Raw genomic sequence first — 14,275 nt, 5'->3', positions numbered from 1 at the left:
CTGCTTAAAAACTAACTGTAAACATCAAGGAAATCGAGAGAGACATTGTGGGAAATAAGCCAGTAAAAGCCCACAATCATAGGGAATGATACTAATGTTATTATTAATGCTATCTATTTTCTCATGAATATTAATGCTATCTAGTTTTTCATCATATTTAGTACAGGTATGTGCCAAGCACTGTTTAGACACATGACATGTATGTATTATTTCCCATCCTCACAAAAACCTTACAAGGTTATTCTCATGTTCCAGCTGCAGGAATGATTGAGGCTCAGATGTTAGGTTATTTGCCCAAGGTGCTCAGCGCACCATACCACAAAGGACAAAGGGCTCACGTGGAAAGGGCACGTTTCCTGGTTCCCTCCAACCCTTCTATGTATTCTCCTTTGTGGTACTAAAACCTGGGAATAAACAGCCTCTATATTAATATGCTCTCATTTTGTCTACGCTCTTCCCAGAACATTTCTCAAGCTCATAGACAGTAATGCTCTTTGGCAGGTCAGATTCCATTTTTGCTGTGGGAATGGACACTTACTGCTATTTGTAAATAACATGTGGATTAATCACCAACTAGCAACTATTTACTGCAGTTCCCTGACAACCTGACTGATAAATTTCCCCTCTGCTATGGATTGTACCCTTTTTCTTTAAAGAAAACTATTTTTTAGAAAATCAAATGCATACACACAGTTAAAACAAAACAAATAAACAAAAAGTGTTTTTCATCTATCCTGACCCCTAAGCTCTGTTCAGAGAAACCACTGTCAACTCTTCCTGCCTTTTCTTTTGGTATTTAATGATGTATTTCTACAGAATATGGTTATACTGATATTTTGTGATTGATTTTAGACGTTAATAATTGACTTCCTATTATTGTAAATTTAGCTCTTTTATAACTCTCAAACCCCTATTTCCAGTTATAACACCATTTTTAATTAATCAGTTGTGAATACAGATATTATGACTACATGAATACTTTGTGCTGCTGAATTTTTCTTTTTGTTTCTCCTAAAGTTGACAGTTGATTTGTTTTTCTTCCTTTGCTATTATTTCTAGGTACTGGTGACCTTTTCCAGAGAAGTGTCCAGGAAGTGGTGTGGGAAGAATCTGGATTATAGTGTCATAGGTGGGTACAGAAGAAGTGGGATGTGAGGAAGTTAAGTGGGTATAGTATAATCCACTCTTTCTACAAGTTAGGCTTTCAAAGTATGAGAGGGAGAGAGAACAGAAAAAAATGGAAAAGAAGAGGTTTAAAAATGTAGTATATAATGAAAGAAGTTTTTGGAAGGAAAAAAAATGTTCTTTCCAATCACAGACACAGGTGCTGGAATCAGCCTTGGACAGAAGAAAAATCTTTTCCTCTAATACTAAGACAAAGGAAAGTGAAAGAAGGTATATTTGGATAAGTTCATCCAAATTTGTGACTAACAGCCTTACTTTGGAAAGTTGAAGAAAAGGTCAAATTCTTGTGGGTAGTGGGGAGATGGGCAGCTTATAACAGGGGATTGGTGATAAGACATAGAATAGCTTTGGGGGACACATAAAATGTTACGGAAGGTCATGCTAAAGCATTGCTGAAAGATCTACTGAAGTTCAAGATTATATATCTGTGTAGCAACAAATCATATAATCATTTTTTAAATTTTATTTTTAATTTTTTTAACATCTTTATTGGAGTCTGATTGCTTTACAATGGTGTGTTAGTTTCTGCTGTATAACAAAGTGAATCAGCTCTACGTATACTTATGTCCCCATATCTCTTCCCTCTTGCGTCTCCCTCCCACCCTCCCTATCCCACCCCTCTAGGTGGTCACAAAGCACTGAGCTGATCTCCCTGTGCTATGCGGCTGCTTCCCACTAGCTATCTATTTTACACTTGGTAGTGTATATATGTCTGTGCCACTCTCACTTCGTCCCAGCTTCCCCTTCCCCTTCCCCATGTCCTCAAGTCCATTCTCTAGTAGGTCTGTGTCTTTATTCCTGTCTTACCCCTAGGTTCTTCATGACATTTTTTTTTTTAGATTCCATATATTATGTGTTAGCATACGGTATTTGTCTTTCTCTTTCTGACTTACTTCACTCTGTATGATCTTATTCACCAGTGCTCAGCAGAAGAGCAGTGGATGTGGGTGGCTGCACAGACTGATCCAAGGTTAGGAGTTTATGGAACAGGATGGTAGGCAGGATTCTAAGAGGACCCCCAGTGATCCACACCCTTGCACAACTTGCTCTCTTTGAAGGTAGGAACGACCTGTGAATATGATGGGATAGTCACCCCTACAATTACGTTGTGTTTTATGGCACAACTGGCTTTAAGAAGGAGAGATTATTCTTGGTGGGCTTAAGCTAAGCGGGTGATTCTTTGAAGGGACTGAACTCTTCCTGGTGAAAGAGATTCAAACTATGAGAGTTTCAACTGGAGAACCCAACATTTATTGAGCTTTACTGAAAGACAGGCAGTGTTCTCGTTTAATCTTTAAAGAATCCCGCAAGATAGGTACTACCCCCATTTTGCAAGTGAAGAAACAGGCTCAGGGAGGTTGAGTGATTTGCCAGAGATTTCATAACAAAGTAGCAGAGCTGGAATTCAAACCTATACATTCAATTCCAAAGCTCATGTTCCTTTTAACTATTATACACATTGTCACCAGTTAGGGTAGCAGAAGTTGAGGCAGAAAAAAAGACTGGCACAGGTGCCTGTCTAACTCACCCCGTTAGGTTTAGATGTTTCCTTGTCTAAGCTTTCAATACCTTTGCACATGTCTCCATTAAAGCAGTTATATTCATATATTGTAGTTGTTTATTTATCCTGATAAAAAAAATTGGAGGTCCTTAAGAAAGAGATACTGATGATAACTGTAGTAACAGAACAGTAATAGTAGTTGGAAGGAAATGTAGTGGTAGTAATAACAGAAGTAGCAGTAAAAACACTCCCACAACTCGGTATCTCAGTAAATGTTGGATACCTACTGGGAACCGTGGTAACGGTCATATGTAGATTACCTCATTCAAACCTCACACCTTACGGAAGAGTGCTATTGCTATTCAAGGTCACAAAGCTAGCAGGCACTGGTGTCAAGACTGGGACCGAGGCTGTCTGATTCCACACCCTGGATTCTTAACGACCATTCTCTTTCACTGCCTTCAGTTATCGTAATTTGGGAGAGGGGAGTTTTTCCCTTTTGCTCCATTTTCTTTTTTTCTCTTTTTTAATGGACTCATGGAATGTAAAGGTTACTTAATAACTTTTTAGTGAAAACATGAACAAATCAGGAAATCTAGAGAAAGTAGTGTCCTTGAAATCCAAAGAGTCAAATTTATGTATAGATAGCAGAGGAATAAAGGCTGTGAAAGAGGATGAAGTTGTAGAGGCATTTATTTACACTGGACCCAAGATCCCCAAGGGGACTTATGAGGGAGGGGGCTAACAGTGAAACGCACACCTGGGAGGAGGGGACGCAGAAGAGTCTGAAATTGATCAATTGCCCAGGATGGCTAGACCTAGAGACAGAGCTGGATGGCCTGTCTGTTCTCAAGATTCCGAGGGGCTGCATGCGGTTTCTGGGCTCACCTCTCCCTCTAGGATACAGATGCAGTTTGGGGGTGTCTAAGAACTGAGCCTGACACACATTATTTCATTTAATCCTCACCTGCCCTGTTGATAATGGGACTAGCCATCACCTACGGAGCCCTCGCTATAGCGTTCTTTTTAGCAGAGCAATGTGGTCGGTAACTGTGGAGTAGAAGGGAGTTTTTTGTTTTCCTTTTAAGTAAGAAGTAGATAATAAAGCTTTAGGGAACAAGGTTTTTTGAACTAAAATCTCTGCAGACTCAGAGCTCCACACTGATTCCTTCTCACTGTTCCTTAATCCCTTGCCCTCACCCACAGTGCTGAATTACAAGTAGCAGAAATGTACAGGATCTCGTGAGAAGTCAAATGATGTTACAGCTATGCAAAAGGACAAAGCCAACCTCAAAATTCTTAACTGACGTCTCCTAAAGAAGTACTTTCCAAAAGGAAAGAGCCACAGCAGTTTATAATACAGATTTTGGTTTTTAGAGTTTCTATTTTTTATAGAGTTTCTATTTTTTGACTCAGAAGCATAATTTTATATTAACTTAGTGTGTCCTGTGCACATAATGGTCTAAACTTGTGCTCTCTAATATGGTAGCTACTAGTCATCTATGGCTATTTAAATGAATATTAAAAATTAAGTTCCTCAGTTGCATTAGCTACATTTCAAGTGCCCTAGACATACATGGCTAGCAGCTACCATCATCAGCAGTGCAGATATAGAACATTTCCATTACTGTGAAAAGTTCTATCGGACACCACTAGTTTACAGATTATCACTGAAAATTCGAATGAACTTTGGAAATGGAATATCATCTTCTACACTGAACATCTTCCTTGTGAACCATAACTGCTTTATTGAAGAGACTTGTAAGTATGAAGAAGTATACAACAGAAAGGGGGTGGGTTGAGGAATGGGGAAGTAGAAATGTCTGTTAAACTCCTAACTCAATATTCTATAATAGGGTTTCATGGATCAAGACATGGGAATAAAAATTAAGGTGAGAGGATAGCGTATTAAGAAGAAGCCATATGCTAGGAACTAGATCTTGGCAGCAACTACAACTGAGGATGCCAAAAGGCTAAGGCACATGTGACATGTGTCAATGTAGAGGACATTGACAGGGAGCTCCACACGACCTTCAGGACCTAGGATGATACGTGAATTTTGGTATTCTTGGTTCTATCTCTGCCTGTGGTTCTCAAAGTGTTGTCTTCAAAGTGTATTCTATGCAGCCCTGGGCGGGAGTGAGGACGTCCCTGGAATACTGAACTAGTAGTCACTGTATTCCTCACTGCCATGAACTTGCAGGGGGAAAACAAAAAAGCCAGTTTCACTTAAGAATATTCTTGACATAGCAGTAAACATTTTTCATTAAATCTCAACTTAAGAAAATTATTCGTGGTGAAATGGGCAGTACACAAAGTATAAAGCCTTATATATATATAAAGTATAAAGCCTTTTTTTTTTTTTTTTTTTTTTGTGGTACGTGGGCCTCTCACTGTTGTGGCCTCTCCCATTGAGGAGCACAGGCTCCGGACGCGCAGGCTCAGCGGCCATGGCTCACGGGCCCAGCCGCTCCGTGGCATGTGGGATCTTCCCGGACCGGGGCACGAACTCGTGTTCCCTGCATTGGCAGGCAGACTCACAACCACTGCGCCACCAGGGAAGCCCTTGAAAGTCTTTTATTAGTTATCCTATTATAGTCTTCTGCAACAAAAATGTGTGTGTATATCTATATAACATACATACATATGTATATAAATACACATATAACATTTCCTTAAGGATCTGTGACTATAAAACTAGAGTAAAAATTATTTTGAAAAGTTTGTAAGTTAGTCAATGCTAATAATAATTGTTAGTTGATAACCATCAGTTACTTAAGGTCTGAAATAGTTTTCATTAATACTCAACTAAACCAACATAAATACATTTTGACAATACTAAGCATAAAAATAAAATTTTATTAGAAAGCTATCATTAACACGTTTTCCCCCCAAATTAGTTCACATATCCATTGATGAATATTACCATTAGCATCAATTCTACTGATAGTTTTAACAATTTGAGTGCTCAGAAACCTTGTTCACACAAATTGACAAATGGAAATAAAAGGAATTTGGTTAGAACCAATACTTGATTATTGAACTCCTTCAGAGTTTTACGCCAAAAAATATCACACACAATGATTTCAAGATTAAGCAGTATTTTTAATAATCTACCAGATGCTGAAAACAAAGAATTAGTAACTACCTAAATTGCATAAAGCTTTGTGACTTAGTCATTTGATTTAATCTGTCAACATCATTATCAGTACAATATGAATGACCCCCTGTTTGGAACCCAAGAGGATTTTACACTACAGGGAAATGTGCCAAGATAAGATCAGAACTGAGAGGGCATCTTTTTTTTCTAAAGTGGAAGAAAGGCAATTTTAAGACTCCCGCCTGAGGGTAGGGTCCCTGAAGCACCCAGCTCTGAGACTCAAAGGACTGCAAAGAAAGAAGCAGTTCTTAATGGGCACGTGAGAGCTCTCTGTGGCTGTCCCTCAAGGTTCAGCCCAGAGGGAGCCGGATGTTTGCCTAAAAATGTCCATCTCCCAGTCTTCTCCTGGAAGGCAAAGGTTTGATGGCAAACCTTACAAGCTGCCGCCTGAGGTTCTAGAGTCTAACTGAGGATGCATCTAGGGGCTGGCTGCCATCCTCCTCAGAGTCCAGGGGCCTGGGGGCACTTCCCCTGCCTTCTCACTCCTGCTTGCTGGAACAACAAAACCAGGCTGCTAGCTTGTACACATGTCTGGTGCCCCAGCTTTTGCAGCTGCCTCCTGAGGGACAGGCCCTGGATCTCCTGGCTCTGACAGCCAGTGGAGCTTGCATTCACTAGTCTTACAGGACTACAGCAAACAAAGAAGCAGTTTTTAAACAGACACAGGAACAATGTCCCCTCATGGCAATACACCTAAGCTCAGTGTAGAGGGAGCAGGCAAAACACCCATCTTTGTTCTCCCTGGAAGGGTCTTAACTACCTACTTTCCCAGCTGTTACAACTGATCACATAAAAATACTAAGGATCACAAGAAACTACTATAAGCAATTATTTGCCAACAAATCAGATAACCTAGAAGAAATGAATAAATTCCTAGAAACATAAAATTTACCAAAACTGAAATCACGAAGAAACAGAAAATCTAAAAAGACCAATTACTAGGAAGCAGATTGAACCAGTAATCAAAAACTATCCCCCCCAAAAAAAGTCCAGGACCAGATCACTTCACTGGTGAATTCCATGAAATATTTAAAGAAAAATTAATACTAATCCTTCTCAAAGTCTTCCAAAAAATCAAAGAGGAGGGAACACTTTCAAACTCATTTTACGAGGCCAGCATTATATCCTGATACCAAAGCCAGAGAAGGATTCTACAAGAAAAGAAAATTACAGGCCAATATTCCCAATGAACATAGAAAAACCTTCAATGAAGTATTAGCAAAACAAATTCAACAGGGTCATACACAATGACCAAGTGGGATTTATTCCAGGGATGCAAGGATAGTTCAACAACTGCTAATTAATAAATGTGATACATCAAATTAACCAAATGAAGGATAAAAGTCTTATGATCATCTTAATAGATGCATAAAAAGCAAATGATAAAATTCAACATCTTTTCATGATAAAAACTCTCAACAAATAGAAGGAATGAATGTACCTCAACATGGTAAAGGCCATATATGACAACCCCACAGCTAACACCATAGTCAATGGTAAAAAGCTGAAAGCTTTTCCTCTTAGATTAGGAAAAGGACGAGGATGGCTACTACTCTTGCCACTTCTATTCAACAGATATTGGAGGTCCTAGCCAGAGAAATTAGGCAAGAAAAAGAGAGTAAAAACATCCATACCAGAAAGGAAGAAGTAAAATTGTCTCTATTTGCAGATGACCTGATAGTATACATAGAAAATCCTAAAGACTCCACCAAAAAGCTATTAGAACAAATGAACAAGTTCAGTAAAGCTTTAGGACACAAAATCACTATACATAAGTCGGCTGTGTTTGGATACACTAACAACAAAATATCACAAAGAGAAGTTATGAAAACAATCCCATATACAATAGCATCAAAAATAATAAAATATTTAGGAATAAATTTAACCAAAGAGGTGAAACATCTATACACCGAAAACTATAAAACACTGATGGAGGAAGACACAAATAAATGGAAAGAGATTTTGCATTCATGAATAGGAATAATTAATATTGCTAAAATATCTATACTATGCACAGATATCCATACAATCCACAGAGCGAAGGGAATCATAAAAATTCCAATGTCATTTTTCACAGAAATAGAAAACAAATCCTAAAATTTGTATGGAGCCATAAAAAACCCTAAATAGCCAAAGCAACGTTGATAAAGAAGAGCAAATCTGGAGCTATCACACTTCCTGATTTCAAACTATCTTCAAAAAAATACATACTAAATATATATATATATTATATTACAGCAATCAAAACAGTATGGTATTGGTTAAAAACAGACACATAGATCAATGGAACAAAATAGAGAGCCCAAAAATAAACCCATGCATACATGGTCAATTAATATACACACATACAATGGAGTATTATTCAGCCTTAGAAGGGAGGAAATCCTGCCATTTGTGACAACATGGATGAACCTGGAGGGCGTTATGCTAGGTGAAATAAGCCAGACAGAAAAAGATAAATAGGCCTGAAATCATTTATATGTGGAATCTTAAAAAAAAAACAAAAAGTTGAACTTCTAGAAACAGAGTAGAATCGTGGTTGACAGGAGCTGAGGTGGGGAGTCGGGTGGAGGAGCTGGGGAGAGGCTGATAAAAGGGCACCAACTTTCAGTTATAAGATGAATCAAGCCTGAGGATCTAATGCACATTAATCACAACTGTAATTAACAATATTGTACTGTATGCTTTAAAGTTAAGAGAGTAGATCTTAAATGTTCTCACCAAAAAAAAAAAAAAAAAAAAGTAAATATGTGAGCTGATGAATGTGTTAATTCGATGGTGGGAATCTTTTTACAATGTGTGTATGTATATGTATATAAATATACATAAAATCATGTTGCACACTTTAAATATTCTACAAGTTTTTATTTGTCAATTATATCTCAATAAAGCTGAAGGGAAAAAAAAAAAAAAGAAATGAGTTGCAAAAACTGTGCAGCACCCTGGAAGGGCATCTGAGGTAATGAACATATCAGCTGTGATCTTACATATAAATAACAAGAAAGGTCCTCCAAGAAAGCAGAAAAGGACTGCTTGCCAAATTGGACGTATATTAAGTGCTTCCTTTACCAAATAGGAGCTTTTGTTGAAATAGGCTGCATTCTCCACAATTCTATATTTTATATGCAGTCACCTTTAATTTATGCTACATACAACATACTACAAGGAGCCATAGCCAGATCTGACTAAAGCTTCATGTCACTCAGAGGTCCCGGAAGAGATTTTGAGACAGATGATGTAACTGGATGAGACTTTGAAGTGGTCTTCTTTGGGAAAGGCAGGAAAGGTATTTCACACAGTATGTATGTATGGAGTGAAGAGTGTGTATGAATGTTGAAAAGTCAGTGAGCTGAGAACGACAAATTTTGTTAGCAGCTACTCAATGGAGAGCATCCTCTTCTTATCCTTATTTTGTTCGGGGCCACTATGTGCCAGACTCAAGAAACCTATCATGACTGATCTAAACCTTTGCTAGACACCTACATTCCTAAACTCGCTTGCAACTATGGGTGACCAAGTAACCCAGTTCTGGTCAATGAGAATTAAGGGAAGGTGGGTGAGTGATTTTTGAAAATAATTTTGTTTCTTGAGGAAAGCTGCTTGTAGTGTCCTTCCCTCTTCTTCCTGCCTTGAATGCAGACATGATATGTGGAACCATAGGCGCCATCTTGAGACTATGAGGCAGTAAATGTGAAGACATATAAGGAAAAAAGACCAGGAAGATGCTATGTGTTGAAATGTGTCCCCCTCCCCATCCAAAGATATGTTGGAGTCCTAACCCCTAGTACTGTAAAATGTGACCTTATTTTGAAATAGGGTCTTTACAGAGGTAATCAAGTTAAAATGAGGTCACTAGGGTGGGCCCTAATTCAATTTGATCTTATAAAATGCTATTATATATCTGTATCTGTGTCATTATAAAAAGCAGAAAGTTGGGACACAGATACAGACACAGGGCAAAGGCAATGGGAAGATGAAGGCAGAGACTGGGGTGATGTAGCAGAAATCAAGGAACAGCGAAGATTGCCAGCAAATCACAAGTGAGGAAGGGGGCAAGGAACAGATTCTCCCTCAGGGCCCTCGGAAGTAACCAACCCTGCTGATACCCTGATCTTGGACTTCCAGGCTTCAGAAATGTGCGACACCCAAAGCACTCTTAAGGAAGAAGAGCAAACCTTGGAGGTGTCATGCTCCCTGGTTTCAAACTATGCTACAAAGCTACAGTAATCAAAACAGTACAGTACTGGCACAAAAAAAGATACACAGACCAAGGGAACAGAATAGAGAGCCCAGAAACAAACCCACACTTATATGGGCGATTAATCTATGCCAAAGGGGGCAAGAACATACAATGGGGAAAAGACAGCTTCTTCAATAAATGAAACTAATATAATATTGTATGTTACCTATACTTCAATAAAAAGTATTTTAAGAATATAGAAAATTAAAGGGAGAGTGCAAGAATGCAAGAGGAATTTTATTCTGCAATGAAATAAAAGAAGAAGTATGGAAAAAGAAAAGAGCTATGAGACAATACATTTGTTGTTTAAGTCACCCAGTTCGTGATACTTTGTTACTGTAGCTCTAGGACATGAATACAGGTGATGAAGCAGAAAAAGAGAAATAGTCTGGCCCTTGATAATGTCCTTAAGCTTAGTAGCAAGCCCTAGAGCCACCTTCCTTCTAACTTCGCGTGTGAGGAAAAGAGAAACCAAACCTTTTGGTCTGAGCTAGCATTAGTTTCATACTCTGTTACTTGCACCTAGTACATCCTGAAAAATATAATAGATGACTTTTCAATCAGTCTTGAATAATAAATAGGGTTTTGACAGATAAGGATAGGAGGAGATGAATGAGCAAAGTCACTGGCTAAAGGGGCCAGTGCAGCAGAGGTTCTATTCAGGGCACAGAGGTAGACAGCTGGACCACTGGTGTTAGGAGGAAGAGATAACGGATAACAAAGTGGAAATGTAACTGGAGCCAGGTTGTGGAAGGTGTTTAACGATATGCTAAGGTTTGTCCACTGTCAAGAGGCAATCAATACTGGAAGTTTTAATAGGAAAATAAAAGGATCAGAACTGAACTTGAATAGTAGAAGTAAGTAGTATGTACTGAAATAGTGAGAGAGTAGAGACAGAAAGATCCATATAAAAGATAACAGAGCTGTAATTAAAATAATGGAGGAGGATGTGGAAAAGAGGAGGTCAGAATGAGATACTAAAAAAAGTGGGCGTAGCAGGTAGGGCGCGAGGTAGTAAAATGACCGTTTTAGTCCCGAGTGTTGAGAGAATTGTAATCAAACACATTGCTATGACTTGGGAAACTCTAAAAACAGTGGCATCTAAGTTCCATCCCCAGAAACTCTTATTTATGGGGAGATGGGTGTGGAAGGGTTGTTGGGATATTACAATGAGGGTCATACCGGCTAATTTCAGAGGCAATACTCAACTGACATTATTGCATTTGTCCTATTTTAAATACAAACTTTGATGTCTCCACTCACTCAACAACTGGCACTGGATTACGACGACGGTGATAGAGATTGTTTGCCCTCAGGGCATTTACAATCTTTACCAAATGCGAGTTTTGGCTTAAATATAGCTCTAAATCTACTTTCTTGAGTATTTGTTTTCTATCAGAACAGAAAATCGAGACGGAAACATACAAATCTTCTGGTGGTCCTTATGAGATAAAAAATGCTTTATCCATTTTTATTTTTATTTTTTTTCTGTTTGAGTGAAAAAAGAGAGAAGGTCTTTTATGGGATAATGAAACAATGAGTAAGATAAGCTATTAAGAGGGAAGATTGTGATATCATAAGCTATAAAAGTAAATATATAAAAATAATCTATATAGATATTTTATATCATATAAATTATACTATATTAATATTTATAAATTAAGCTACATCTGAACAATAATTTCTGCTTTATATTTGATAAAAAGTAGATTTAAAAAATAGAACCTAATGGGTCCTAATATAATTGTTTTCCAGAAAAAATTCATTCAATAATTAATTCATATCGTTCCATACTTTAATGGTCTTTCTCAAGTGCAACCAGCTTCATAGGAGACACATGGTATTGAGCCAAAATACACAACTTATTTCAGGTTTTCCAACAAAGATGTATTTAGAAATAGAATTAGCACCTAGAAATTCACCCCATAACTCACCAAGCCACAGCTTTACTTTTTTGGAGTTATCTAGTAAATTAGTCTCTTCCTTTTGTTGCTAAATGCAAATACTTTCTGGTCCCATCACAGCTCATGCTGGACAGGAGAAGAGGGTAGAGAATTCATGAGGAAAAGACTCACTCTTCATTTCAGTACCTTAGAAAGGGCTGTAGAAGGAAGGAAGTGAGGATGGCTGAGTCGAAGGGGAGCTTGATGCTACTTAATGTAATGAAAGTTTAAACGCTTTGAGATAATCTTATATATGACTTTCAGTAACACGTGAATTTCAAATTCTATTGCAAGTAAAATAAAAGAATGATCACTTAAAAACTTTTCTTTATATTTCTGTCATGGGTTTCATTTAAATTGTTCTTGGACTACTGTCCTTGGTATATGATGTTTACTCTTTTACAAGACAGATTTAAATTGAACCACCTTTACTAGCAATAGCTACCAATTTCCCAAAAGAAAGATACAGAATAGCCCAACAAGATTATACAAATACCATGCATACTCACTCATGGTGATGAGAATCTGGAGAAAAGTGAACCATTCTCTTGTTACTGACTGGGCCAGGAGTGGTCACCTGAAAGGATATTTAAAACCAAAAATAGGTCACCGTTGAGTGTGTAAAAAGGCAGTGAATAACAGGGATGTTTTCATTTGAGGACATCCACTCTGAAATGGAGAATATAACGATTCTCAAAACCTAAGACACAACTGCATGGACCAAAAGATACTTTAATTCCTGGTAACAATGTGCTATTTGTTTTAGTCTAGCATAGTTCCTCAGCTAGAATTTTAAGACTATTTAAAAAGTACCTTCATAACAGAAAAAAAAAAATCTTTCTTAAGAACTAGACCACTGACTCTCATTTCCAAATACTGTACAACGGCAAATATATTTAACTGTATATAAAAAAAAGGTTTACTTAATTAGATTAGTGTTGAGAAGATGATATTTCCTAGGACCAACATGTTTGTAGTTAACTCCTAAATGTAAATAACATGTACTATAATGCACACATTTTAAATGCATACAAATTAGGGGTTTGGGATTAAACTATACTCACTACTGTATATAAAATAGATAAGCAACAAGGACCTGCTGTATAGCACAGGGCACTATATTCATTATCTTGTAATAACCTAGAATGAAAAAGAATCTGAAAAAGAATATATACATATATATATGTATAACTGAATCACTTTGCTGTATATCTGAAACTAACACAACATTGTAAATCAACTGTACTTCAGAAAAATTGCATTCAAAGACTTAAGTCAAGGAAGTAGTGAGTAGTCCTTTTTATAGTTTTCCCGTAAACTTAGGAATTATTTGTGTATTTACATAGAACAAAATGTAATTTCACTTAAGGGAAAAAATTTTATTCCTTTATTTCTAAATCAAATTAAAAAGCTGAGAAAGAATTCAAGGTTCAACTTTTTTGATATTGCAAGCTATTCCCATTTTTAAAGAAAATGTCACAACTTTCCTATCCTATAGCGGGTTCTCAACGGGAACATAAAAACAGCACAGATCCACCATCACAAATGATGAAACATGAACTGACAGCAAAAGGCTTTACATTATGCTCCGCTGTATTAAAAAAAAAATCCCTCTGTAATTATAGAAGTGCCACTTAACGTATAGAATCCAAAAAGGCATGATGAGGCAACAAATACCCCTCAGAAGAAATGAACATTTTCAAAAATGTTATTTTGTCTTGTATCAATTGGGTAACGTGGATGCCAGCACACACTGAAACTCTAAGAAATGCAAATACTGCAAATGTGCACAGATGATGACATTAATAACCCTATGGTTTGAGCACCACAGGTAAACATGTGGCTCAACTCCAGGACTACATCCTGCATTCATCTCAAAATGAGGTTTTCATGCTATTCCAGTGGGTAACCCTGGAATACAGTAATCCATTTTCGACACAGTGGCTATGAGAAAAGCCGACTGCGCCTATGTCATGCTTTGTTAGAGGTTCATGATCACATTATCTCATGGTGGACCTGACACTTTTATTCAGTTTACAGTATGTTCTATGTACAGGCAACTTATTTCCTTTGCCAGGGCTGCTGACAACCTTTTCCACACTATGTTAATCTTGTTTACTGACTTTATCTTGGTGCAAATATCAGAAAACTGAACTTTTTATCTCAGAGAAAGAATAAACAAAGTGTTGACAGAAGCAGAAGCTATTTTCAGGGCTAAAATTGCTTGTTTACCTGCAGCTATACTT

The 14,275-nt window shown here is 37.5% G+C and overlaps 1 protein-coding gene across 1 annotated transcript in view; it reads right to left on the bottom strand.

The window, feature by feature from the left end:
- GPATCH2 (G-patch domain containing 2) overlaps positions 1-14,275 on the bottom strand; it is a 202,166-nt gene that overhangs the window by 85,575 nt on the left and 102,316 nt on the right. The window contains 1 exon segment of the mRNA XM_032634110.1: positions 12,539-12,606. Coding sequence (XP_032490001.1) covers positions 12,539-12,606 — 68 coding nt within the window.

This window comes from Phocoena sinus, chromosome 1, assembly GCF_008692025.1.
Source record: "Phocoena sinus isolate mPhoSin1 chromosome 1, mPhoSin1.pri, whole genome shotgun sequence".
Taxonomy (NCBI): Eukaryota; Metazoa; Chordata; class Mammalia; order Artiodactyla; family Phocoenidae; genus Phocoena; species Phocoena sinus.
This window is presented reverse-complemented; position numbering and strand designations above follow the sequence as displayed.